The sequence below is a fragment of the Protobothrops mucrosquamatus genome, unplaced genomic scaffold (assembly GCF_001527695.2).
Source record: "Protobothrops mucrosquamatus isolate PMUCROS unplaced genomic scaffold, P.Mucros_1.0 scaffold336, whole genome shotgun sequence".
NCBI classification, from domain to species: Eukaryota; Metazoa; Chordata; class Lepidosauria; order Squamata; family Viperidae; genus Protobothrops; species Protobothrops mucrosquamatus.
In genome coordinates, this window is record NW_015386674.1 from 704,993 (window position 1) to 730,318 (window position 25,326).

Below are 25,326 nucleotides of genomic sequence, written 5' to 3' on the forward strand. Positions count from 1 at the left end.
ATTTCAATCTTTTCTCACAGGGGAGATTAGGACTCTACCTCACAATAGGAAATTAATACTGCAACAGAGATATTAGTAATAGGAAACTGGAGCAGTTCTGAAACTTGAGTGGGAAATGCATAGCGTTTATTCACTAATTCAAAGTCTGTTTCTGGTAGCATCAGCTAATCTGCTTTTCAAAGGTTATTAATGTAGTTTGGAGACAATAACTACCGACATAGTAAGAAAGAAAATGGCTTAGGGGAAGCAAGTATTCAGGTTCACTGAACATAAGAGAATTATAACATACTACATGTGTTGGCCAATAAGTTGTGAAAAGTTCAGCTTGGAATAAACAAGCCCCTGTAAGAGGGAGGCTAAAGTTTTCCTGAAAGGGCAGCTTCCACTTTCAAAATAGAATCCAGAGATTTCCAAGAAACTGCAAAGACAGCAAGGCGGAAATACTAATGGATACCTTTTCATTGCCTTAGAATTTTAGAGAATCTTTCTTTGAGAATAAGTTATCGGCCTTAGATGGGAAAGAGATGAAGGAAACGTGAAATAATGTTCTGATAATCCTGAATCCCAATGTTGTAAATAGGACTTCTCCTTATGGGGACAGATTCTTTTGATAGTCCAAAAGCACTCATTTGCACCAACCAACCAAATATCATTGATCCTATGTTTAGAAGCAGTTTGTTAATATTAAGGAGTGATTTTCACCTCTTAAACCCCCAAACTACCTTTCAAAATAGGTTTAAAGGTTCTCTCTTAGGGGAAGAGGGAGGAATCATGATAAATCCAAATGAGTTGTTGAAGGCCATAACTGGTCCAAAGATTTCCATCCTTAAATTAGGAAGGATGTAGATCTGCCCCTTAGTTCTAATGTACCTAAAATGTCTTGGGGTTTCTTCCCTGGATAACTGAGTTGGAGCAAATGGGAGATTTATTACTCACCCCACCTCAGACATCCACCCAGAACGTCTTGGAGCCAAAATGTAAAGCTGCCCTGAGGGATGGAATGTTGGCCCTCTTCCAAGCTGTTGCCCTCAGAAGCCTCCATTCGTTGAGTTCGAAGAAGTGGGCTCGGTGACTGTGTCCCCGCCCTGCCCTGTAGAAAAGTGGAGGGCAATGGGATGGAACTCAGCACTTAGGAATGGAAGAGGTTGCATCTTGTGGGTCTTTGGTGGTTGATGGAACCTAATGGCTGGTACAAATGCTGTGGTCTCTAGTGATACTGAATGTCATGGACCATCTTATACTATATTCCCATAGTTACAAAGAAATGTCAGGACTAGCCAGATATACACTCTGTTTCCTGGTTCCCTGTTTCTTTAGGCTGGAGGCAGATTAGCAAGAGTGCAGAAAATATACCACCCAATCCCATGGTCTCCTCACTTGTCCCACCTTTTAGCTAGGCAAGGGGGTGGAAAGGGGAAAGGAGGTGCTAGGTAGGTAAAAATAAAAACAAAAACAATATTTTCTAAATATGATGTACATTGAATGGACTATTAAAAAAATTCCAGTCAGACCAATCACTCTACTCTCTAGGCATCACCACAGGTAGAGACAAATGTACTTGTGAACCCTATTAGCTCCAGGAAGTGGTGCCATCCTGAGGTGGATGATGCCCTCTATAGGACACAAGGGAAGAGCAACAATCTCTTTTATTTCTTAACTCAAACAGATTATAGCAAAATGAATCTACCAAAAGGCCGAAAGACTTAGCATGTTTAATTCAATAGCAAGAGGCACTTAAGGATAATTTTACATTTCTACTATGGATTCTACCTAGTAATTCAGAAATGTAGGAACCATATGGGAGATATGCAATTGTATCTAGAGGACTGTATAGCTATTAGCAACCAAATGGCCCTAGCATAATTGGACAGAATAATTTGTCCTACATGACTCCTCCCTTAATAAAACAATTGGACAAGATAACCATTTTGCTTCCCTCAACTCTCAGATTATGTCAGAAACTTTAAGTATAGGGATTGACATAATAATGCACATTTTATTACTGTTTAATCAGAATCCTTGGATACATAGCCCAACATTAAAAAAGTGTAATACTTCTGAAGAACCTCATTCACAGATTTTGATTCTACTTGAGTATCATTTTGAAGCATTTCATTATTTCCTTAGTGTTCTTGCTTGAATCCATGTGTTTGCCTTCTTCTATGTAATTCCATCATACATATTAGTTACATAATTTTCATAGTCTCAGACTGCACTGCACCTCGATCAACTAATTGTGTCTCTGGCTAACAAAGACAGAAAAGCCCTTCCCATTCAAGTGAGAGTGAACATTTCAATAGCTAGACCATGAATCAGTAACAGAAATCCAATGGATGAAGTGAAGGAAAGATCTTTCTCTCTGTCTCACTCACACACATGGAAAATGTCACAAGAACTCTGGTTGCTGAGTTGGGAATTGGGAGAGAAAAAGACACACTTTGGATCAGTTACTGATTTGTGCAGAGGATTAGGGTTAGGCTATGGAAATATTGAGGAACAGAAGGGGAAAAAAATTCTGACAGAACTGTATTGACAGAGGAAGAGGCATGAAAGCAGAGAAAAGGGGGCAGAAAAAGGAGTAATTGCTTCTTGTTAATAGTGAACTCCTTGTCATAAGGTTATGTTCTTGTAGACAGAAAATTTCTCAGTCAAGCAAATTAATATCTGAAATTCATCTGACATGGTGCCAATTTCCTTGTTAAGCCTCAATTACAGATGGATGAACTAACAACAAGAGTGCATGGGAGGTTCTCCAGATGTGTGGACTTCAATTTTCAGGATTCTAAGCAATGGTGATGCTAGTTGGGGAATTTTGCAGATTGTCCAAACATCTGGAGACTGCCAAGTTAGGAGAGGTTGCTCTAAGTGAGGGTTTGAAGGAAGATTGTTGTGCATAGTTTTTCACAACTTTATTCCCCCTTTTTCCATAGTGTTTTTTCTTGCATTATTGTTAATCTCTTCAATTGCATAGCCATCAGGTACCACCTGGATGCTTGAAGTGATTTTTGCCTGTCCTATTGTTCTACAGTGTGGTGTAGATTTAAAGTAGAGAAAACTTACTCACGTGTTTTTAGAGTAAGGAACTTGACGATAAAAACACACAAAACTGGCTTGGATTCTAACTGCATATTGATTAAAGATATAGTTCAATGTTCAGAATAAGCATTTATTAAACATGCCAGGGTCAAACTGGACAGTATTATTCCTATTTTTAACTCAGGTGTATATTTATGCATGTATTGCTGGGGAGAGGCATAATAGCAACTTTTCTTCTAATGCAAATAGCAAGTGTGGGAGATTGATCCTGACTGGAATTATGCCATACACATGCCCTGTTTTTGATATGGCATGGGCTGATGGCACTACTTTTATCTAATCATATCCTGCAATGGTGACAGATTGTATTTATTTTGAGCTGCTCTGGTTTTAAAATAGAATTTTCCCTTTTCTCTTGACACCATAATTTTTGCTGGGGCCATGAACTAGCTTTTTATATATATATATATAACCCTGTAATCCCTTGCTTTGGGGTGGAGTCAGAGCTGAGCGTTTACTGGCTGGATGACTTTCCTGACATCTATGCAGGGTTCACAGCTGATATCTTATCTTTGCACCCTGATAGAGAAACATCTGTTGCTGCCTAGGATTTACCTCTCAACCTTCCAAGTGGGAGGCAGGTATCTTCACCTCTAGGCTACTGCACAGCTTGGGCCATGAACTAGCATACTTTATTGATAATGTGATTGCAGTCTGCCCAGGATCACTTTAGGCTGCTGAGGATAATTCTCCCTTCTGGGTCATTCTGCTACAGGCAGCAGGAAAACCTGGTTCATTCAAACTGGTTCATTTTTGAATATGTTCATTCAAAAACATATCCACTATGTTTTTGGTTGTTTCCTTGCTTGGAGATCTGCATCAGGGAAAATAGAAACTGAGTAGCAGTGAGAGGTACTGCACTGAGAAATAGAAGAAATAGCACTAGCAATAGCCCTTAGACTTATACACTGCTTCATAGTGCTTTACAGTTCTCTCTAAGAGGTTTGCAGAGTCAGCATATTGCCCCCAACAATCTGGGTCCTCATTTTACCAACTTCAGAAGGATGGAAGGCTAAGTCAAACTTGAGAAATATAATTTTTCTCTGCCACTTCAGAGCACAACCTTCCTATCACACTTGAAAGCTATTAATATGAAATGTATTAATATTTATTTATCAGATATTTGTTTACAGGAGAATCTTGTCACTTGACAAATCATCAGTTAGATGGATCAGCTTTGTCAGAGACCAGTCAGGTAAAGAACTGGCTTCTCCCTCTGTTTCTCCTGTAATTGCAACTCTAGAAGGTAAAGAACTGACCATCCATTTCTATTAATTAGCCTGAAAAACAGGTGAAAGGAGCTACAATGTCTACATAAAACATGTCACCTCGTTTTCGTTTTACATTGAAATGACAGTTTAGCCCTCTTTCAGAGGTGTGCTAAACTCCAGGTTAAAACAGCTGACAGACAAAAGTGGTAGTTGCAAAATGAAATGGAAAGCTCTCCCACTACACTGAGGACACACTCTGCTAGAGAGAAGTTCCCTGAGGATGGGCTCCACCAAGAGTCCAAAATCTCAGAAGACAAAACCTCTGGTCCTGGTGACCGACCCAAATTGGGACACGTATATTCGCCTACTCCCCACTGTCAGCTGTTATCTCAGCTATTTTTAAGTGCAAAGAGCACTAAACCCATTGCCATATTCATGAATCTTTCACTGGACTCATGTCTAGCAGTAAATTTGTTTAATTTAAAAATAGCCTCTCCAGCACCTGATCTGTTAGTTGTTTCCTGACAAGCTTTTTTCTGCTCCTATTTGTTCCAGATTTTCACTTTAGGCTAAGGGAGGGTTGGGACAACTTGGGACAGTCTGTCCATGCTCCATCTTCAATAAACTGCTGATCTCAGACAGAGGGTTGACCAGGCAGTGCACTAAAGTAATAAAGCCACAGCAAAAAGGCTAAAACAATGGTTAGCCAACTATCATAATTCTTCCCCTCTCCCCTCCCCTAGTTTATTAGGGATGGTTGTTTTTCCAGCCAGCAAGTCATTTTACTTAAATTGGTCTCACATCATTCCTACAATAAGGAAAGAGCCACTAGACAAAATTTTTACACTAATCTATGAAGCAGAATAAGGCTTGGCAGTTAAGGCAGGAATTTAATGCTTGCATACTTTTTTGCTAGTTCAAGGACTGTGGAATTTCACATTGCCACCAGCCATGAGGAAATAAACAATAAAATATTTACTTTTATCAGCTGAGAGGAAACATTCAATAAGAAGAATGACCTTCTTGCTGCTTTATTTGCATTTTCTTGCTGTTTTCAAACATAGTGAGGATTAAAAATCATGAAAAATCATGATGTATATCTCAAACTATTGGGCTAGGCTAGGTGCCTTGAAGAGGCAGTTGAATTTTTTACTCTTAGCTGGAATATGCACCAATACTTATTAACTTCTAATGTGTGGGTGTGGGTGGGGATGGAGGGGGCGGGTTGGGAAACAAATCTATTCTGATATTGATCCAAACTAGTTTCAGTTCTGCATCAGAATTTGTCCAGAGGACTTTCCTGAATTTTCTCTGCACTTTAAGAAAATAAATCCAGACTCAGCTTTTGGATCCAATTCAAGTCTTGCAGTCTTACTGTAAGAGAAATATATTATCACTCTACACTAGAGCAGGGGTCCCCAACCTCCAGTTTGGCACTGGGCTGCGGCATGCCAGAAACTGGGCTGCATAAACAAGCGTAGCCCCATCCATGGGATGCAGGCAGCATGAAAAACCATGCCCCCTCTGGTCCGCGGAAAAACCTCTCTCCACGGAACCGGTCCCTGGTGCCCAAAAGGTTGGGGACCACTGTACTAGAGCATAGCATACCAAGCACCTAATTTTGCTTTTGTCTTACTAATCTGGCCCTCTCTGCCATCATATAATTAATGTACTGTACTGGAGATAGGTTGTAACTAGTGCTGTGACATTTATTTCGACAGACATAAAATCTAAATATTGTTGCATATATGTTCTGCATTCAGAGAAAATGGGAACTACAGAAGCATGATTTTATTTGGGGGAAACCTGACATAGATTAGTGTAAAGTTTTATTTACAGGCTACCAATGGTTGGTTTCCATGTGGATATGGTCTATGAAGATATGTCACCGGATGAAGATAATATTTACCTTCAAATTTTCTTATTTGAACATCAAAGGTATTCTCACATATTGTATTTGTTGTGTAGCTTGCCACTGCAGTGTAGGTGACTAGATTTTAATATCAAATTGATGTTCTTGTTTGTTTCGCATTCTAAAATCCTGTAACTTTTTTCAATGGGTTTGTATTTTTGCTACCTCTCCTTTGTTATTCTTAATTTATTAGGGACTAGGGTTAGAGTGAAGGAATCTATATTGATTTAGGCAGTCTGAAAGCAATCTCAACATTTTAGGTTGTTTGGAGAGTTCTAAGGGAACAATAAACAATGTTTCTTCTGCTAGGTGGCACTTTAATGAATTATTTGAGTAGGAGCATGCACCTCAGATTTGTTTTTTACCTGCCTGCTATCTACTGGCCATAATGGAGTCTCTGAAACATGAAACACTAACAGAACTGAATGGACACACTGTCATTGTTCAAGAAACTGGAGTGAGGAAGGGGAAGAAAATTATAGGCTTAATTGTTTCTGCTCAATCAAAATAATTAAAAATGAAGCTGACTTGAAATATTTATTGTTTCTTTTTTAGAAAAATAATACACACACACATACACACACACATATATATTCTACCTTATAAGCAACACGGGCAGGGCATTTCTTCCCTAACCCCAGGGGTGGAGACATATGTCTCAGCATCTCATACATGTCCATGAAAGTCATCCGGCCCCTGGGAGCAAAAAATAAAAAATAGCCAATAATAACCAATAATATTTTTTTTTTAAAAAAGAAAAATACACGGAAAAATAGAGAGAAAGAATTACAAAAAAAAAATATTAAAGATCAATTAGAAAAAAAAGATAAAAATGAAAAGATTACTGTGCTGCTAGTCAGCAAGGAGTATAAATATGCTTGATCTTCATGGATGGTATTTAGTAGAAAGGTTGTTTCTAATCAAACTGTGGTCCAACATATATTGGACTACACGTTCAAAGTTGTCACAAAACTTCGGATTTCACTTAAGCATGTGTCATCATCTGCTTTGCTCACTATGAGGTTAATGCAGATCACAATCCTTATATTCTTAGTAGATCAAAAAGCACAGAGTCAGGTCTTCTTAAAAAGACAGAAGGAGAAAGAGAAATAGAGAGAGAGAGAGAGAAAGAGAGAGAGAGAGATAAGAAAGCCCCTCTTTGCCAATATAGGAGAAAGGAAGACTACAGGAAGAAAAGGTTTTGGGGGAAAAAAGGCTGGAAAGAATTGGGGAGAGAGGGGGAAGGGAGAAATGGTAGAGTGTTGATGGAGTCTCTGTCTCTCCAGATGAAGTATTAGTATGCAGAAAGTGGCAGTGGTGGGCACAGAGAGACTCGTAAAACCTTCCAGGCCTAGCTCCAGCTAACAGCAAGCAGAGATGGTTCAAGGTAATCGATATGCTCCATGCGTTACTGGTCTGGGTGGCAGCATCATTTCACGCATTCTGTTGGCTAATTACATTACTAAATTACTTTTGAAAGTGCAATATATAGAAAGGTATGTGTACGGATATATATATATATATGCACACACATATATATATAAGATATATATATATTAAAAAAAAAACCATAAGCAACATTCATTCCATTAATGCTAGCAGGTTTTAGTGTAAGTCAAACCTTGCAAGCAACCCTATGAGGGCATTTCTTGCCTAAGCCCAGGGGGGGAGATATTACACGTAATAAACTGTACATATCCTTATAATGAATTCGGCCACTGCAAGAAGAATACACGGGGGTTAGTGCAGACGCTACAGGGCAAAATAAACACACACTGTTATGTAAACACACCACATAGCAGAACTAATGACTAGAGACCTTCAGTCAAGTAATACCATTTCCCTCTGTTTATACGAAGGAGCTGAACTTTCCCATTGGCTGCAGTAGGAAGAAAGGGGCTTCTTAGAGCCATGCACATCAGTTTTTACTGATGCTTCCCATCAACTTTGTGAGAAGGGAAGGGAGCCAATATATAAATTACAATAGGAATGGGCAATCTGTGGCCCTCCAGATGTTTGCCAGTAGCTTCCATAATCCTTTACTATGGCCATGCAAGCTAGGGCTTATGGAATCTGGACTTCAAGAACAGCTGGAGGGTGACATGTTGGCCCTCTTTGGTTTACATTCGTATAGTAAGCAGCTGAGAAGTAATAGAAATCTTAGACAATAAGGGGTAATGTAAATGAAATTTATATCAAATCAGAACTTATCAGATTTGTCTGATTCTTGGGTACCAGTTCACGTATCTTTCATGGGACACAATTGTCTTTTCAGAATTCAAAATGAATATGTTAAAATCAATCACTATCGCCCAGGGCTTTTATTTCAATATTTTATTTCTTTTCATTGGTTTCATTAATAAATATAGGGTGACTTGTACTCAAATGGGGAGAACTAGATTTTCAGATAATAAATAATATCTAGATAATGCTAGGTGGATCTTCTGCTAGGTACCAACTATTACAATTATTACAATGCTAAACATGCCTACTTATAGCACCCTTCTGGCTAGTTCCTCTCCAGCAAACCATAGACAAATTTACAGGAACAATTGCACAATAGAAGGGAAGGCCAGGCCCTGTCAGATAGACATACGTACACATACACACAAAGTCACTTTTATAGATTGAAATAACAAGAGCGTGTCATCTATTGCTAACAGAGCTACTAGGCATCCTTCCTTGACTGATCAACAGTATGTAGGATCTGTGAGTTTTCAGCAAGATGCAAAACTAGTAGCTCAACAATTTTGTTTGGTTTACATATTATGAAGTGGGCAGAAAATTAAACATAGCCACCAACAGGGACTTTTAATTCAGACTAATTCTTTGGCTCAAATGTTGCTAGCATGCTTGCCCAGTTGTCCTATGGAAAGACTATAAAGGATTAAAGGAAGGGCATGGGTATGTCCCTGGCCACAAAGGGGCATATATCATGTTCATTTGAACATTATGGGTTAAAGTGAAGGTGTGTGTGTGGACTTGACAGAATCCAGCTGCAAAAACCTAAAATTAAAAAAGGAAACGTTAAACAGTGATTAACTCCCACATCTGTTTCTTTCAGTCAGTTATTTATAGTAAGACCCAGAGAAATTAGCCAACAGGAATGGAAATGGGAATGGCAGAAGGGCAGGGCTATAGCTCATGGTGATTGGAGCTCTGCTAGAATGCGTGACTCACAACGGAGCGCATGCAAACAGAGGCAGTAGCTCCACTTCTGTCTCAGTTAATATCTTTCTCTCACAACACAGTAGTTAATGCTGTATTTATCAAGACCTACCATAGTTCAACGCTGCTAAAACAAGCCAAGATAAAATCCTATCCTTCCTTGTGAACAAAATTCTAGTCTTCTATTCACCTCCTTGCTCTAGTTGGTCTGCCTCAGCCAAAAGCCTCTTCTGCATAAAGGTAATAAAATAATCTTAACTGGACTGACTTTCATTTCTTTACTATTTCTAATTGTAACTCTCACTTTTCTACTGGAATTGAAATCATAACAGAGAGATATTGGCTTCCTGCCTCTCTGTTCATATTGAACGTCTCCCTCCCCCTGCTTTGGTTCTCCTTATTAAGAAGTTTATCCCGAATCATGAATCAATCAAACCCACTTCCTTAAACACTTGCTTCAGATGGACATTGGGTCTGGGTTTCACACTGGAAGTGGTAAGATAGATGTGTCCTTACCAGGCAGCAGGGTCATACTCAGCCCACACACGAACATACTCATCCAGGTGGTGGGGCCCCAAAATAGAGGAGTCACGGGTCAGATATTCAAAATTATCCATGATAACAGCCACGAAAAGGTTCAACATCTGCAACATCAAAATTATAGTGAAGAAATATAAAATAACCAGAAATTCCAGAAAAAAAGATGGCTTTATTTCTTGCTTCACACTGAGGCCTGGCAAGAACCTAAAATCCTGCTCAAGCAGCTAATGAGAAGGGACAACATAGTACTAAACAATAAGTTTTACACTCTTTCTTACACACAAGGATATACATTTTTAGATAGATGGATATAAACAGACTTACACAGTGTTTTTTTTGTAAACAAAAAAAGTGCCGGAATTCACACATGTCATACAACCCGCCTGGCCTACCCTACAAGGTTCCATCCAAAAAAGGTGCCGGAACTCCGTTCTAGGCATTCTATGACAAAAAAAGCCCTGGACTTACATAAATGCATACATAAACGCAAGAAAAACAATTCAATAAGGACTGAGTTTGGTGAATATGGATGGCTGGCAGAATTTTAGGCAATCATAAGTAGAGCAAATAGAATGGAAGAGAGCACAATCTGGAATCTGGTACAGAATCACTGCCCACTGAAATATATCACCAAAAATAAGTTCTTAATTTGTACAAAGATATTGGGTTAGATTATATTGCTCCAGATGTTCACAAAGCCTCGCCTATTTGTTCCTGGAATAAAATAAGGAAACAGAAGCAACTAATACCAAGGACATCTTCTAAATTGGGCTTAACAACCATAAAGAGAAACTAGGCAGTTGCCTGGGGTGTAAAAATTATCTGGATGCTTGTCTCAATTATGTAAATGTTTTAGAAACAGAGTTATTGCTTCAGATGCAAGTAGGCAGTTCAAAAGATTATTAATGTGGCCAGTGTTGTACAATTTGATGCCTTCCAGGTTATTGGACTATTATTAATCCTTAACCAGTGAAGGTAATGGCGGCTGGGAAAGTGTCACTAAAAATAACACCTCCTATTCAGGCACATAATATAACCCATTAGTTGCTCTTTCCGTTCAGAAAACAGAGGACGTGATTAAATGATAGACATGAGAAATGAAAAAAATGAAAATGTGACCATTATCTTAAACACTTTTAGTCTTCTGGTACTTATTTTCCCTCAGCATTTCTTAAAAAGTTGAATGCTGTTGTTGAATTGACACCACCTTCATTCTGCTGAACATTAGGAATGGAAAGCCTCTACTCAATAAAAATATGTCGTGCTAGTTTTCTACACTGGTTTTCCATATTTTATCACAGAGAAAATGCAGTTTTTTCACTTCTCATGTTTGCAATAGAGAAAACATTCTACTTTCTTTGAGATAATGTAATTTGAATACTGGGGAGAATATGTTCCTTGATAAACTGAATTTTTACAATACTATTTGGAATGTATTCCTTGCCATCTATAATATTTAAAATGTGTTTGCGAACATATGTTTGCTTTGCAGTAACCAATATATAGAAGATTTACCCTTCCCTCCCTTATGTCTTTTAATTGTATATTGATAATTTGAAACATGTGATTTTTAAAAACTATTATGAAACATATTGTCGGATAAAGACTGGCAGGCCTACAAACTGTGTTAAATCATATTGAAATGCTATCTTAGGATAGTCTACTGACATTTTAACTAGCAATATTCATGGTCTCATATACCCCAAATACATGCTCCATCCACCCATTTAGTATTCTGTGTATCCTTTACTCACCAGGAAAGAACACAGGAAAATGAAGGAAACAAAATAGAAGTATGCAAACTCATTGCCACACTGATATCCTTTGAGATCGGCTTTTTCATCACAGAGTTTTCCACTTAGACAAGAGAGCATGATCTCATGCCAAGCCTCACCTGTGGCACTTCTGGGAAAGGGAGATCAAATAAGAACAGATAGTGAGCATTGGAAACTCAGCATAGAGGGAGCAGTCATATCACCATCTGAGGACAAGTGTGATGCCAGTAATCAGAAGTCAGAAACTTGTGGGCTCAGACAATATTAAATCATTGCTAGAATATAAATATAAATATAAACTATGTTAGATTTATATAATATAAACTATGTTAATTAGAAAAATAACTTATTGACTATGATGTATGAATCGTGGTAATAAAATATTTTTTTTCTTATACAGAACTGAGTCAGACACTTTTTTGTAGAACTAAGAAATAATTTCCATTACATTGTCTATTGAGCTACCAATACAGTGCACAACTAATTTAATTGAAGAAATGGCTACAGCTTTCTCTAGTAGAAGAAACTAATTTTTGCATTAGATGAAGGCTTGGTAAGCATAAGGCAGGGGTAGGCAACCTTGGCTCTTTTATGACTCGTGGACTTCAACTCCCAGAATTCCTGAGCCAGCCATGCTGAGGGGAAAGCGAGAGGTTTCCAAGCTGAGCCATGCTGGCTCAGGAATTCTGGGAGTTGAAGTCCACGGGTCATAAAAGAGCCAAGGTTGCCTACCTCTGGCATAAGGGCTCTTGGTATCACAGCACTTTAACACGGTTTCCCTAGTGAAGTATAATGGCTGAGCCTCACCTAAAAAGAAGCATCAAAGCTTGAAAGAAAGTGCGAAAATTATTGTGCTCAGTGATGGCAGGCAAGTCATCCTCAGGCGTATCCTCATCATGTTTAATGCTAATATTGCCAAAAACCTGAAGAAACAAAGATATACACAGATTTAAAAACTTGCAATTCTCAAATGCAACTGAGGAAAAAAAACCAACCCCCGAACATTTTGGGAAAAGTAGGCACCATTGTCTTATGGAAAAATAACACAAGCACTCCTGATAAAAGCTTGGCGTGCTCCTTCAGCAAGAATTTGGAATGAGCTGCTATGGCAGTGGTTCTCAATCTTTTTAATGCTGCGACCCCAACCAGTTGTAAGTTGAGGACTAAACCGGTCGTAAGTCGAGGACTAAACCGGTCGTAAGTCGAGGACTACCCAACCGGTCGTAAGTCGAGGACTTTCCCTGCCCGGGAGCGCCACGCATGCGTGGTTCCGCCCCCTGCGCCGGCCGAGGCATAGCTGGCAAGCGGCAGAGATGGAGCAGACTGACCACCAGCTGGCCCAGCCCAAGGGAGGTAAGGCACTTGCCGGAAAAGGGGGAAAAATGGTGGACAAAAAAAATGGTGGACAAAAAAAATGGTGGACAGCCTTGCTTGGCGACCCCCATGAAATGGTCGATCGACCCCCAAATGGGGTCCCGACCCACAGGTTGAGAACCACTGTGCTATGGCAATTCAGCAACCAAGTAATTGTTCCAAGGGAAACACTTTAAGGGTCTGTGTCAGCTGCAATAGAGCCAGAATGGCTTCTTTTACCATTGACTAAAAGCAATAGTGGAGGAATATCTCTACCTGTCTGAACTCCAGAGGTTTCTTAGGACGCGTTCACTGAGTCAAAGGATAAAAACAGAACTATTTCTCAAGGATAAAGAATGAGGGCAACCTTATTCTTTGAATGTTCCCTATGTAGGAAACTCTTGCAGATGATTACGACAGAGGTTCTCTTTCAGTCCTTCCTATCCTTCCTCCCTAATAGAAAAGGGTTGGAACTAGTTCTAAGTCAGGAGCTGTGGCAAAAGGATAGTCCAAGGAAAACCTGAAAACATATTAGGCTAAATTTTTTAGGCTAAATGTGTAATCAGGCTATTTTATACCACTACTTAAACATTGCTTTAAAATGGGAAAGATACTACACTAAGCAACTTCAGACTGTACTAGAATATATGGAGCAAGCACTAACAGGTTGCAAAGGAGATGGTTGTAGCAATAATGTCATTGATTAATAATATCACAAAATTATGGGTTTGTCAAAAACAGATCTATGGGTTTCTCAAAAACAGATCATGCCAGACAAACCTTATTGCATTCTTTCACAAAGTGACTAAATTAGTGGACCAGCAAAATGCTTGGACATAGTATATTTTCACATAGTATACTTTCTTTAGTAAGTTATTTGACAAAGTAGAGCACTACCTACTTCTTGGTAAGATAGAAGAATGTGGGATAGACAGCATCACCACCATATGGATTTATACATGTAGTCGTCAATGGAACCACATCTAGATGGAGGGAAGCATACCGTGGGATACCCCATGGTTCTGTCTTAGGCCCAGTACTCTTCAATATATTCATAAATAATGGGAACTCATGAAATTTGCAGACAACATCAAGTTGGGGGGAATAGCCAACACTTCAGAAGTGCTCAAGATCTGGTATTTGAGGGGCTGTTACAGAGAAATAGGGGTCAACTATTTTGTAAAGCAGATGAGGGCAGACAAGAAGTAATGGAGAGTTATTGAGGAGAGATTCAACATATAATTAAGGAGAAATTTCCTGACAGTGGGAATAATTAAACAGTGGAATGGCTTGCCTCTAGAAGTTGTGGATGCTCCATCACTGGAGGTTTTTAAGAAGAGATTGGACAGCCATTTGTCCGAAATAATATAGGATCTCCTGCTTGAGCAGGGGATTGGATTAGAACAGGGCTTTTCCACCGGTGGTACGCATACCACCTATGGTACATTGGCACATGTCAGGTCCCTACCCAGCCCAGCCCAGGGTAGCGGGGGAGGGAATGAGCCAGTGGCACAATGCAGAACTTGCCTTGAGAGACTCCTTGGGAGCTGCAGGGCTGCTGGGGCGAGGCAAAGGCCCCAGGATCAGCACTTCCAGCACACCCGGAAGAGAAAGGAGGAGGAGGGGGCGGAGACAGGAGAGGCTATAAAAGGAGACAGTTTGGGCAGGAGAGGGAGAGAAAAAAAAAGATGCAGCCTTGGGAGGAGGAGGAAGAGTCAGCTGGAGCTGCACCAAAGGTAAAAGAAGGAGGAGGAGGAGGGGCGAAAGAGGAGAGGCCAAAAAATAGGCCGGGTGTGCACATGGGTGGCAGCGACAAACAGGTAAGAAATGCAGCTGGGGAAGGGTCATGGCATGAGAATCCTTCCTTCCTTCCTCCCCTCCCTCTCTCCCTCCCTCCCTCTCATTGTCCCTTCCTTCCTTCCTTCCTTCCTTCCTTCCTTCCTTCCTTCCTTCCTTCCTTCCTTCCTTCCTTCCTTCCTTCCCTCTTTGTCCCTTCATTCCCTCTTCCCTCTGTGCCCAGGAAGGGACAAGGGGAGGGGGACAGGCTGCCAGTGTGGCTGGTGGCTGTGCTGCTGGTGGCCATGGCGCGCAGAGGCTGAGGCAGAGGAGAGCACATGTGCCTCAGCCTCTGCGCATGCACAGGCAGGTTCCGCATGTTGCCAGTTCACCTTGCCGGGTGGCTCCGCGCAGTGAGGAGAATGCGCTGCTACCTGCTGATACCAGGCTGGGGTCTGGGCGGCATAGCACAGGTAACATGGACTCTCATGCTGCTCGCAGTGTCTCCTTCCCCAGGAGTCCACAGGTGTAAGAAAAGGGCAAGGGCCATTTGCTGGTCTCCTTCAGGGGATGCCTGTTTTTCTCCCACCCTCATTACAAATATCTTCCCGCCATTCTGCACTTAACATTGTGCAGCTCTTGTCCAGCAATTTACAGTTGCCTTTCAAGCCATGGCCACCGGCAGCACAGCCACCAGCTGCACTGGCAGCCTGTCCCCCTCTTCTTGTCCCTTCCTGGGCATGGAGGGAGGGAGGGAAGGAAGGGACAAAGAGGGAAGGAATTAAGGAAGGGACAATGAGAGGGAGGGAAGGAAGGAAGGGACAATGGAAGGGAGGGAGGGAAGGAAGGAAGGACAAAGAGGGAAGGAAGGAAGGACAATGAGAGGGAGGGAGGGACAATGGAAGGGAGGGAGGGAAGGAGGAAGGGACAAAGAGGAAGGGGAGGAAGGAAGAAAGGAAGGAAAGAAGAAAGGAAGGGACGTGAGGGAGGGAATGAAGGAAGGAAGGAAGGAATGAAGGAAGGAAGGAAGGAAGGGACAATGGGAGGGAGAGAGGGAGGGAAGGAAGGCGCCCGTGCCAATCCCACCCCGTCCACCAGAGACCCACGGATCCCCCCCACATCCCCGCCGGCACCCCCCCCAGGCATCCCACAACCTGAGTGATGAGCTCGCCAGGCCCCCCCGGCCATTGACTTCGCTTGTCAAAAAGTTGCAAAAGGTGATCACATGAACCTGGGACATTGTGACCGTCATAAGTATGAATCAGTTGCCAAGCATCCGAATGTAAATCACATGACCCTGGGAATGCTGCAACAGTCATAAGTGTGAAAAATGGTCATAAGTCACTTTTTTCAGTGCCGTTGTAACTTTGAACAGTCACTAAGCGAATTGTTGTAAGTCGAGGACTACCTGTACTTTATAATTTTTTTCCTTTTTTTTTGGTCATCAAGTTTTTGACACCTTGCTAGGCGACTGGTGGTACTCGGATATTGCCTTATCCTAAAAGTGGTACAATGGATGAAAAGGTTGAAAAGCCCTGGATTAGAAGACCTCCAAGTTCCCTTCCAAGTCTGTTATTCTATATTCTGTATTCTTCAGGGTTCTCCACACTTGCCCAAGGCAGCACAGCCTCCCATTGGGTGAGGTCTCTCAAATTTAAAAGGCCTAAAATAAAACCAATAGGGCTACCAACCCTAAGTCATCACAGTGCTCCTACAGCAAGCGTAACAATACTCCGCATGAGTTAGTGGCTTACCTGCATTCCTATAATGGCGTAGATAAAAAACAGCATTGCAATCAGCAAACACACATATGGAAGGGCCTGATAGAATGAAATAAAAGCATATATTTTCTAAATTTATTTTTTTAAAACAATCACACTAGTTTCACTGGGAATACGGCACTTTGCTTCTTACAAACTTTAGTCGTTCCCGAAGACTCACTGTTGTTTTTTGTTCAATGCAATAATAATTAACTGCATAACTCTTTTTTTACTAATTCCTGTTGCATACTGCTATGACTACAAAAGTTTTGCTGTGACTGCTTTTATGTAAAAACACAAATTCTTAGAAAAATATTCATGAGATATAATTCCACTGGCATCATGATGAAGATGATGTTTCAAAGTTACGGTTAATAGCTAGAGATTGAACAGAAATGAAAGAGGCAGAGTGGTAAAGAGGCCAGGCCTGAGTCATTAGCTTTTACATCTTTGTATTTTTACTCTCTGTCCCAAACACTTTCAATTAGCAATTCAGTACCTTTGATCATTACCTTAAACGACTGGACAAAGGTCCAGAGCAGGATGCGGATGGTATAGCCCTGTCGGAGCAGCTTAATGAGACGGGCAGCTCGAAACAGCCTAAGGAAACTCAGGTTGATGAAGTTGTTCTGGGGAGATGAAGGAAAAAATATACAGGCAAGATCAGAATGGGGTGCAGAAACTAAAGATCCAGGAACTGGTTAAGAAAACAAATTCAAACCAACACTGCACCGGTTAGTAAAATTAATAAGGGTAATTAAATAGCAAAGAAAGGAAGAGAGTAATCCATGAGTTAGTTGTTAACATTATGATTGGTTCTGATTGGGTATTTTTATTGTTTTAAATCTTATTTTACTAGATTTCTTTTTTAGCAACTAAAGGTGCGTGGACTGAAGTGAAATATAAAGGGAAGGAATAGAAAAGAGGGTCACCTCCAACCCCCAAATAATCTAACTGGAAAATCAGTGATAACTCATCAATATAAGTATGCATCTTGTTAAATTATCCACAACCAAATACTCTGATTTATATATATATATATATACAAGTAGGTAGAATTTTACTATGTGGCTTCAAGTTACATGTGTATGTAAAGCTGGAAAAAAATAAAAGCAAGACAAGTGTCCTGAGAAAGAGAGAGAAAAAGAGAAAGAAAGGGATGACTGGAGAACTGCAATTAAATATATAATGCTCTGGATGTAAAATGCATCTGTTAGCCAATGAAGAAATAGGTACTAGCAAGTAATCTGCAGCTAAACGTCTTTTGTTTTTTTTTGTTTCTGGCAAAGTAGAAAAAAGAATATGCAGCTTTGGATTTACCAGGATGCATTTTTACCTGTTTTACTTGACACAGAGCCATTGAGAGTTGTAAATATTCAAAGAATATGAAGGTTAAGTTCAAGAACCTATGCTTTAGATCCACTAGAGATGGTTAAGTATATTTGAATCACATCTTTAGTTGATGCACCATGGACCCTTGATGGCTCACAAATTAATTATATGGAAACTAGTTTTGCTGCATTAGATACAAAGAAATATTATATAATGTAGTTTCAGTGATTATGATCATGGTTGACAACCCTGCTGATTCTAGTAAATCAAAAGACTTCTATGATGTTGCTTCAGGATGTGATATTGTTGTATGAACCTCTGTGTTTCTGTGAAATATACATCACAAGACTAAATGTAGCTTTATAACAGGTGCTTCAGAGCCCATTATTACACAAACAAACTTTCAATAAAACTGTACACACACAAAAAGACTCAGACACTACATATGCCAAGAAGTGATGTGGATGTTCAATATATATCTGACTCGACTTCAAACAAAGATAAAAGAGTTGTCATGCAAGTTACACGGTAGACATTATAAGACATCTAGTATTTCAGCTGAAAATCTCTATGTAGATAAGCTTTACTACTTCTCAAGAATCTACTTGCTACATATTGTGTCTCCTTGATTTTCAAGAAGCAATAAGTTCTACCATCTTCAACTCATTGAGTAAAGGATTTTTGCAGTTATGCAAGATGTAAGAATAGTGGCTGTATGACAATATATAAAGGGAGTCACACTGAAATATTAAAACTGCCAGACCAGCATAAATTGGCCTTTATGCAGAGGGAATGAGAGACAGGCAGAGTAAGTGACATGCATGTTTATTGAGGAAAAGTGAAGTTCACTCTGCTCATGAACCTTAAGAGTTTCCAGGTTATATGACAGCTATAGTCACTATTTAATAAGAACATTACAATGGACGGCACACTCATTCCTTCTAACACTCCCACTGCTAGTTTCACTCTCTCTCACACACACATACACACACATTTTTCCTAATCTCCAAGTTAATACTGCCAAAATCTGATTTTATACACCTTGAAGCTATGGTAGGATAATGTCAGCTTAAGGGGCAAATACTACATTTAAAACAACAGAACTCATGACTTAAGACTTTCTCATTATTGGGTGGAGACATGAGAAGAGTGGGGCCATGAGCTATAATTTAAAAAAATACTTTTAGAAAGCAACCGACATGCAGACAACACAGACAAACCAAATCATAAACCACATCTGAATATTTGTATCTTAAATTATTTTTTTCACTAAAGGAATACTTTTAATAATTTTAGTTACACTTCCATTAAATTACAAGAGTGTTTACTAGAAAATTAATTCAATCAATTTTTAGTTTAAAATAAATTGGCTGGGCACTTAAGCAAACTTTCTTGAATTCCTCAGAATATCTGCCTCTTTTAGTGAAATCTACTTGGAAGCCCATATTCTATCTTCTCCCCTAAGATAGATTCTGAAGCTTAAACAACACTTCATCTGATTCTGGAATTGTGGAGTTTGCATTTCTTGGACTTCGATACATTAAGTGCAGCAAGAATATTTCAAATTGCAATTACTAAGCCTTGCAAGGTATGTAGGGGTTTGTATTAGATTTATAAACTGCTTCACTCCAATTGCTTCACTTCAGCAGGACACAAATTGATGATTTTGCTTCTAAATGCTGCATTAAGGCATCTTTGTTCATGGGTTTCGTGACTATTACGATCTTTCTCAGTATTAGAATTAACAAATCATCTAAGAGCAATATTCAAAGCCACCCAGAGGATTTGATTGGAGCAGCAAATAAATCTGATAAACAAATAAACAAGGAATTTGTACTTAGACTTTGTTTTGGACAGATTTCCATTTGGCATAAGGCAGACTTGTTAACATTCCTATCTTATCCAGGGAAGAACAACCCACTCTCCAGATCTGATTTATCTAAATACTTATTCAGAAGGAAAAGCAATTTTTATATTTTTATCATAGTGTAAGCTTTTAATTGGTCACTATCTACTTCATCCTAAGTGTGAAAGGCAATTCTAAAAGACAGGCACATGTACACAGAAGGAATACATATAGATTAGGGATCTTCCTGTCACCAACTGGAAGAAATGCTGTTTGATGTCTGGAAAAGCAAAAATGACCTATATGATAATACAGCTGCACAAATTTGAAAGGAAATAAAGACAACAAAAATATCCCCCAATTGATCATTGCGCTGACAATGGCAAAGTCTCCCTTCTGAGAACCACTGGATGGTAAAAGATAGTGGGAAGCCATCCCAGCTCCTTAGCAAATTGCCTGGGCACTTCTCAGGAGCTAGAATTAGGTAATAATTTATCAAAGCTTCAAAGGAAATGTTGCAAAAATAATTTTGTAGCATTTCCAATGGAGCCTAAGCTGAGCTAATAGTTAAGTGGCTCGAATTACCCAATCACCACAGTTCTACCAAAATGTCTTACCTGTTTTGATCAGCTAGGATAAATAAAAATCATTGTCCTTGTGGATGACCTATGGTACAAACCAGAGGGGAAACATTTCTGGGAGTTCTTTCGAAAGATCAGAAAGACAGAACACAGTACGCCTCTGAGTTAGCTGACTGGGACAAGATTTGGCAATACTCTTTAGTTCCAGACATCCAGTACACAGACTTTATATGATGGTACTATAAACTACTCTCTCTTTAACCATATGGCCAGTAGTCTATATCATAATGTTTTACTCAATAGCCTTTATGTAATGGCTTAGGCATGACTCAGATACTTGGGTTGGTTTGTCACCAGTATGTGGATGATAGCTAGCTATATTTGATAGTTATACTGTCAACTGGAATCTAGGCCGACTTTGAAAAATGCAAGACAAGGTGTCCTTTAAGCTATGGGAATGGTGGGAGAAAATGCCATATTAAAGCTACCAAGAGCATAGAAAGAAAATGTACTTTTATATCCACCGGTTCTGTACCCTAGTATGCAATAGATTCTAATTTAACCATTCCACATGGAGTATCTGCCAATTTTAAGCCAGGGATTGTTACAATGAGGGTCAATGCTTTTACACCCAGTTTTCCTCCTGCATGGTTGAGCGGCAGTAGAGGATTTTGATGCTTTCCACACATATTGCTAATATTCAGTTTGGAATATTTGTTTCAATGTTTAATACAGCTTATTAAAATTTGTATTTTATGAGCTGCTTTTGAAAATATTTTGGAAACTGTGTCCAGCACAGAATATCGCAGCCAGATTGTTATTCAGAACTTTGGTATAAACTGTCCTTTTATTGCTCTTTATTATCTTCAGAATCTCTGTTTTTGATCACAAATCAGGGGTTTGGGAACATGGCCCCCAGGCACCTAACCTGAGATTTCATGAGCAACTATCAGATTGTAAGCAAATTAATTTACTAGGGTATTTTCCTTTAATGTAGGAAATATACCTGCAGAACTTTCAAGTTCATGTAACAAAATAACCAGCTGTGATTAATATGCATCCTGACCTATTGGTTTGGATAGCATTCCATATTCCAGCTCAGTCAGAAGAAATGCCTTGGCCAGCTTTAAACCAAGAAAATATATGAGCCTGCCTATTTGGTGAAAATATCAGTTCTAAATATGCTATTGTCATTTCAATTGGTGGCAATACAAGATACACCTTAACAGAGGTGAACATGCTTTGGAACTTCCTTTGTTAGGAAATCATTGGGCTCTAATTTGTTGTTTGGTATTATATAAAATTATATTATATAAAATATTAGTATTTATTAACCTCAGTATTTTTTAATATTTAATTTTGATACTTTAAAATATGCTGCTTTGAAAGCCCTTTTGACCAGAAATGAACAATAAATAAATATTATTTTCCAATATAGTTACATTCACTATTGTGACTTTAGGCTGAGTAGTGTGCGCTGTAATAAAGGAAATTTGTTTGAATTTTACTTTGTAAAAATCAGCTAAATTTCTAGAAAGGTCAAAGTGTCATCAAAATCTGAAGACAATCGATGTTAAGTTTTTCATTAGCTTTCAATATAAGATAATTATGCTGTCAACGCTGCTAACATTGGATGTTCTTGCTTTGACAACAGATGGAAATGCAGCCATTTTACTCTTTTGCTTTTAGAGTTAGTTGATGCTGGGAGGGGGAATGTGGATGAGAGTCCAGTTAGTCATAACAATAATAACTCAGCCATGGGAATCCAAGTTATTACGCCCAGAGTTGATAAAGAGCTGGGGAGAAAGCCGGCGCTTCAAGCTAATTGGGGAATGTGATTTATGACAGTTAATTGGAGGAGGGAATTGTGCTTTGTTACTTTGTGCTCAGGGGAGGGGAATTCAGTTTTTGGCTTTATGTAGTGCCGATACTTTGTTTTTCGAATAAAAGATTCTTTAAGGTAAACAATGCCTCGAAGTTCTTTTGAAGAGTTTCATCTGTCGGAACCATGACATCTAGGCAAAAACTACAATTTTTATCTAACTATCTTGGGGTCCCGAGCCCCAGTCGCTATCCCTAGAATTGAGGGATAGGCCGACAAGATTCGGGGAAGATTTCAACATGGAGAAAGAAAGAGTGCCTGAAACCAGCACCCCGCCGGCGGCTGTTACCCCAGAGGGGGGAGCGCATGCCAGCGCGCCGATGGAGAAGGAACTTTTTCAGGCCTCTCAGTTGGGGGCAAAGCCCAAGCCGCAAGGACAGCTGATCTGGTTGTTGGAATGGGCCTTACCCAGTAGAGACTCCAGACACCTCGAGACAGCCTTGTCACAATCAACTGCTTCGAAGGCGGACGAGGTTGAGCTCCAAAGAGGGGATTCCCGCATGTTGCGTTCCCCAGACCGATAGAGAGCCACAAAATCGACTACCCCTGAAGACTCGGGTGAGTGGAAGTACCTGTCCACAGCCCGTAGCCAATCAGTGGAGAGGTTGGTGGAAAGATTTGAGGAGCTAGAGATGAAAAGTGGAGAGCAGTCTTCCCATTCCCCATATGTGAGCGATCACAATAATTGGCGAGGCAGCCACCAACTCCTGCCAAGGGGAACCCCGAGTCCCACCTGTGCACATCAGGCAGCCTTCCCATCCTCGAAACCACCCACCATGGCCTCCAGCCCTGCGGGGAGAGACAGCTCCAGTCATGGCCCCTCCAAAAGCCCAGATTGCTGCTGACGAGATAAGAGCCCGAGCCGTCATCAGGACAGCCAAACCCCCAGATCGATGTGCTTACTGGCCACCCAGCCTGGGACCCATACAGCAATGGGGGATGTCGCAGCCTCCACAGGAGGGAGGCCAGCAATCGCTGGCAGTGCAGCAGCCAATCTGGGGGTGGTTGCAGCCCCTGGATGTGCAGCAGCAGATGGGGGCCTTGCAACAACTGGGGGTGATGCAGCCACCGGGGGTCAGCAACCGCTGGGAATACAGCAGCAGCAGTGGAGCTGGGCACTGCCTCCGAACATGCAGCAACCACTGAGAGGCCCACAACTGATGGGGATCTAGCAACAACCACCCCTGGGGCCACAGGGGGGCCTACCCACTAGGGATACCGCAACCCCCGCAGGCCAGCAGCAGTGGGGATGGCAGCAGCCCCCGCCCATGCATCAACCACTGGGAGTCCTGCAGCAACTGGGGGTACCAGTTGGGGTTGTACAGCAACTGGGGACGCCATATCTGCCGGCAATGTAGCAACAGCCATGGGGGTGGCAACAGCCCCTGGGTGTGCAACAACTGCTGGGAGGCTTGCAGCAACTAGGGATGCGGCAGCTGCCATGGGGGGGGCAACAACTGTCAGGGGTGCAACATCCACAGTGAGGAGGCCAGCAATCACTGATGGCGCCACCTCTTAGAGCAACCTTCGATGGGGACCCAGAGAAGCTGATCATTTTCCTCAACGAAGTGCGCTCTCACTTGAACCGCTGTGCTTATTTCTATTTGAATCCAGCCGCTATGGTAGACATGGTTGCATCCAGCTTGGAAGGGGGAGCATCCGAGTGGCTGAATAATTTATATAATGAGCAAGCACCCAAGTTGGAGGACCCCCATCTATTCCTCCTAGGACTGAGAGCAAGGTTCGAGGGCCCATCCATTGCCCTCAAAGCGGAGGAACAAGTCCACAAAATACAACAAGCTGGCAGGCCTGCAATGGAATATGTACGAGAGTTTCACAAGATAGCCGGCCGAATAGAGAGGTGGTCCGAGAAATCCCTAGTCCATCAGTTCAAGGAGGGACCAGACGATCACATCTCCCAGGCCTGTATCTATTGAGCAGTCCCTGATCAGCTGCAAGAATGGTACCAGGCAGTAGTAAGACTAGATGTTCAGCTCACTTGCTATAAGAAGCCACCCCCACAAGAAGCCGAGTTGAGGCCAAATCAACCCAAACGATAGCTACCCCCCAAAAGCCTCTAACTGCTGCAGCTACTGAAAATCCCAGGCCACCTGTGGGCCCACCGATTAAGTGTTTCAGATGTGGACAACAGGGACATTGAGCAGCGAGTTGCCCAGTCCCTTACCCTCAGCAGCAGAATAGACCAGGACCACCAGCGAGAAAGAAACCAGCCCAGCAGCCGACAAAAGAGAAATCCAACTGGATCATGCAGGAACCCATTGCCCAAGTCACGTCCCCCATGCAGGAGGGTGCCGAGACCCAAGCCGGCCCTGCCACTGCTCTACCCTCCTATGACAGCAATGATGAAGGAGAGAACGACCCAATGGTGAGTCGACACCTCCCACCTTTCTCACTACCTGCCAAACTCATAATCCCTAAAACGGGGGCACAGGTAGATTCTCCCGGTGCATTATTAGCTTGTCACTTGCCCTGAAAATGAGCATATGAGCAAGGCTGCTCTCCAAACCCGTGAGGTTTGAGCAAGCCGATGGCTCCCTAATGGGAGGAACTTTAGTCACACAATTGACTGAACCCCTATGCTTAGAAATAGGTGAGCACTGGGAGTTCATTCGTTTCATGGTGGCTCCGAAAATGACTGAGGCTGTGATCCTAGGACTAGCCTGGTTGGACAAATGGAAGCCGTTTATCTGGTGGGAGAAGGGAATGAGGACTGTGAGGTTACCTATAGGACCCAAGCCCCCTCTTAACTCGATGGACGTTACAAGAGAACCTAGCCCACCCAATGAGCTAGGACACATGGCTGCCTGAAAGATGGCGGACGCCTGTTTCGTAGCTCCGCTGTAGTGGAGCCGAAATGGGGCAGAGGGGGGGCCTTGGAGACCCCCGAAGATTCGGAAGACCTGTCTGGAGACCAGTCCCCAGGTTGACCTCCCCGGTGAGTTCCCCGGGAGCGTGAGGGGACGTAAGAGCGTGGAGTCGACCGGGCAGCCGTTTGTCGGCCTGCCCGGTCTTTTCATCCTTCGGCGGTCTCGGCGGCCTCGGCGGCCTCGGCGGTGGCCTCGGCGGCCTCGGC

At 41.4% G+C, this 25,326-nt stretch overlaps 1 protein-coding gene across 1 annotated transcript in view; it reads right to left on the reverse strand.

Moving 5' to 3' along the window:
- The window catches only part of CACNA1A (calcium voltage-gated channel subunit alpha1 A), a 181,525-nt gene that overhangs the window by 48,471 nt on the left and 107,728 nt on the right, over window positions 1-25,326 (reverse strand). Inside the window, exons 30-35 of the mRNA XM_029284026.1 lie at window positions 17,104-17,220; window positions 16,586-16,651; window positions 12,510-12,625; window positions 11,682-11,832; window positions 9,904-10,031; window positions 6,819-6,915 (exon numbers count right to left, since the gene is read on the reverse strand). Of these exons, the coding sequence (XP_029139859.1) occupies window positions 6,819-6,915; window positions 9,904-10,031; window positions 11,682-11,832; window positions 12,510-12,625; window positions 16,586-16,651; window positions 17,104-17,220 (675 nt within the window). The remainder of the gene's footprint in view (window positions 1-6,818; window positions 6,916-9,903; window positions 10,032-11,681; window positions 11,833-12,509; window positions 12,626-16,585; window positions 16,652-17,103; window positions 17,221-25,326) is intronic.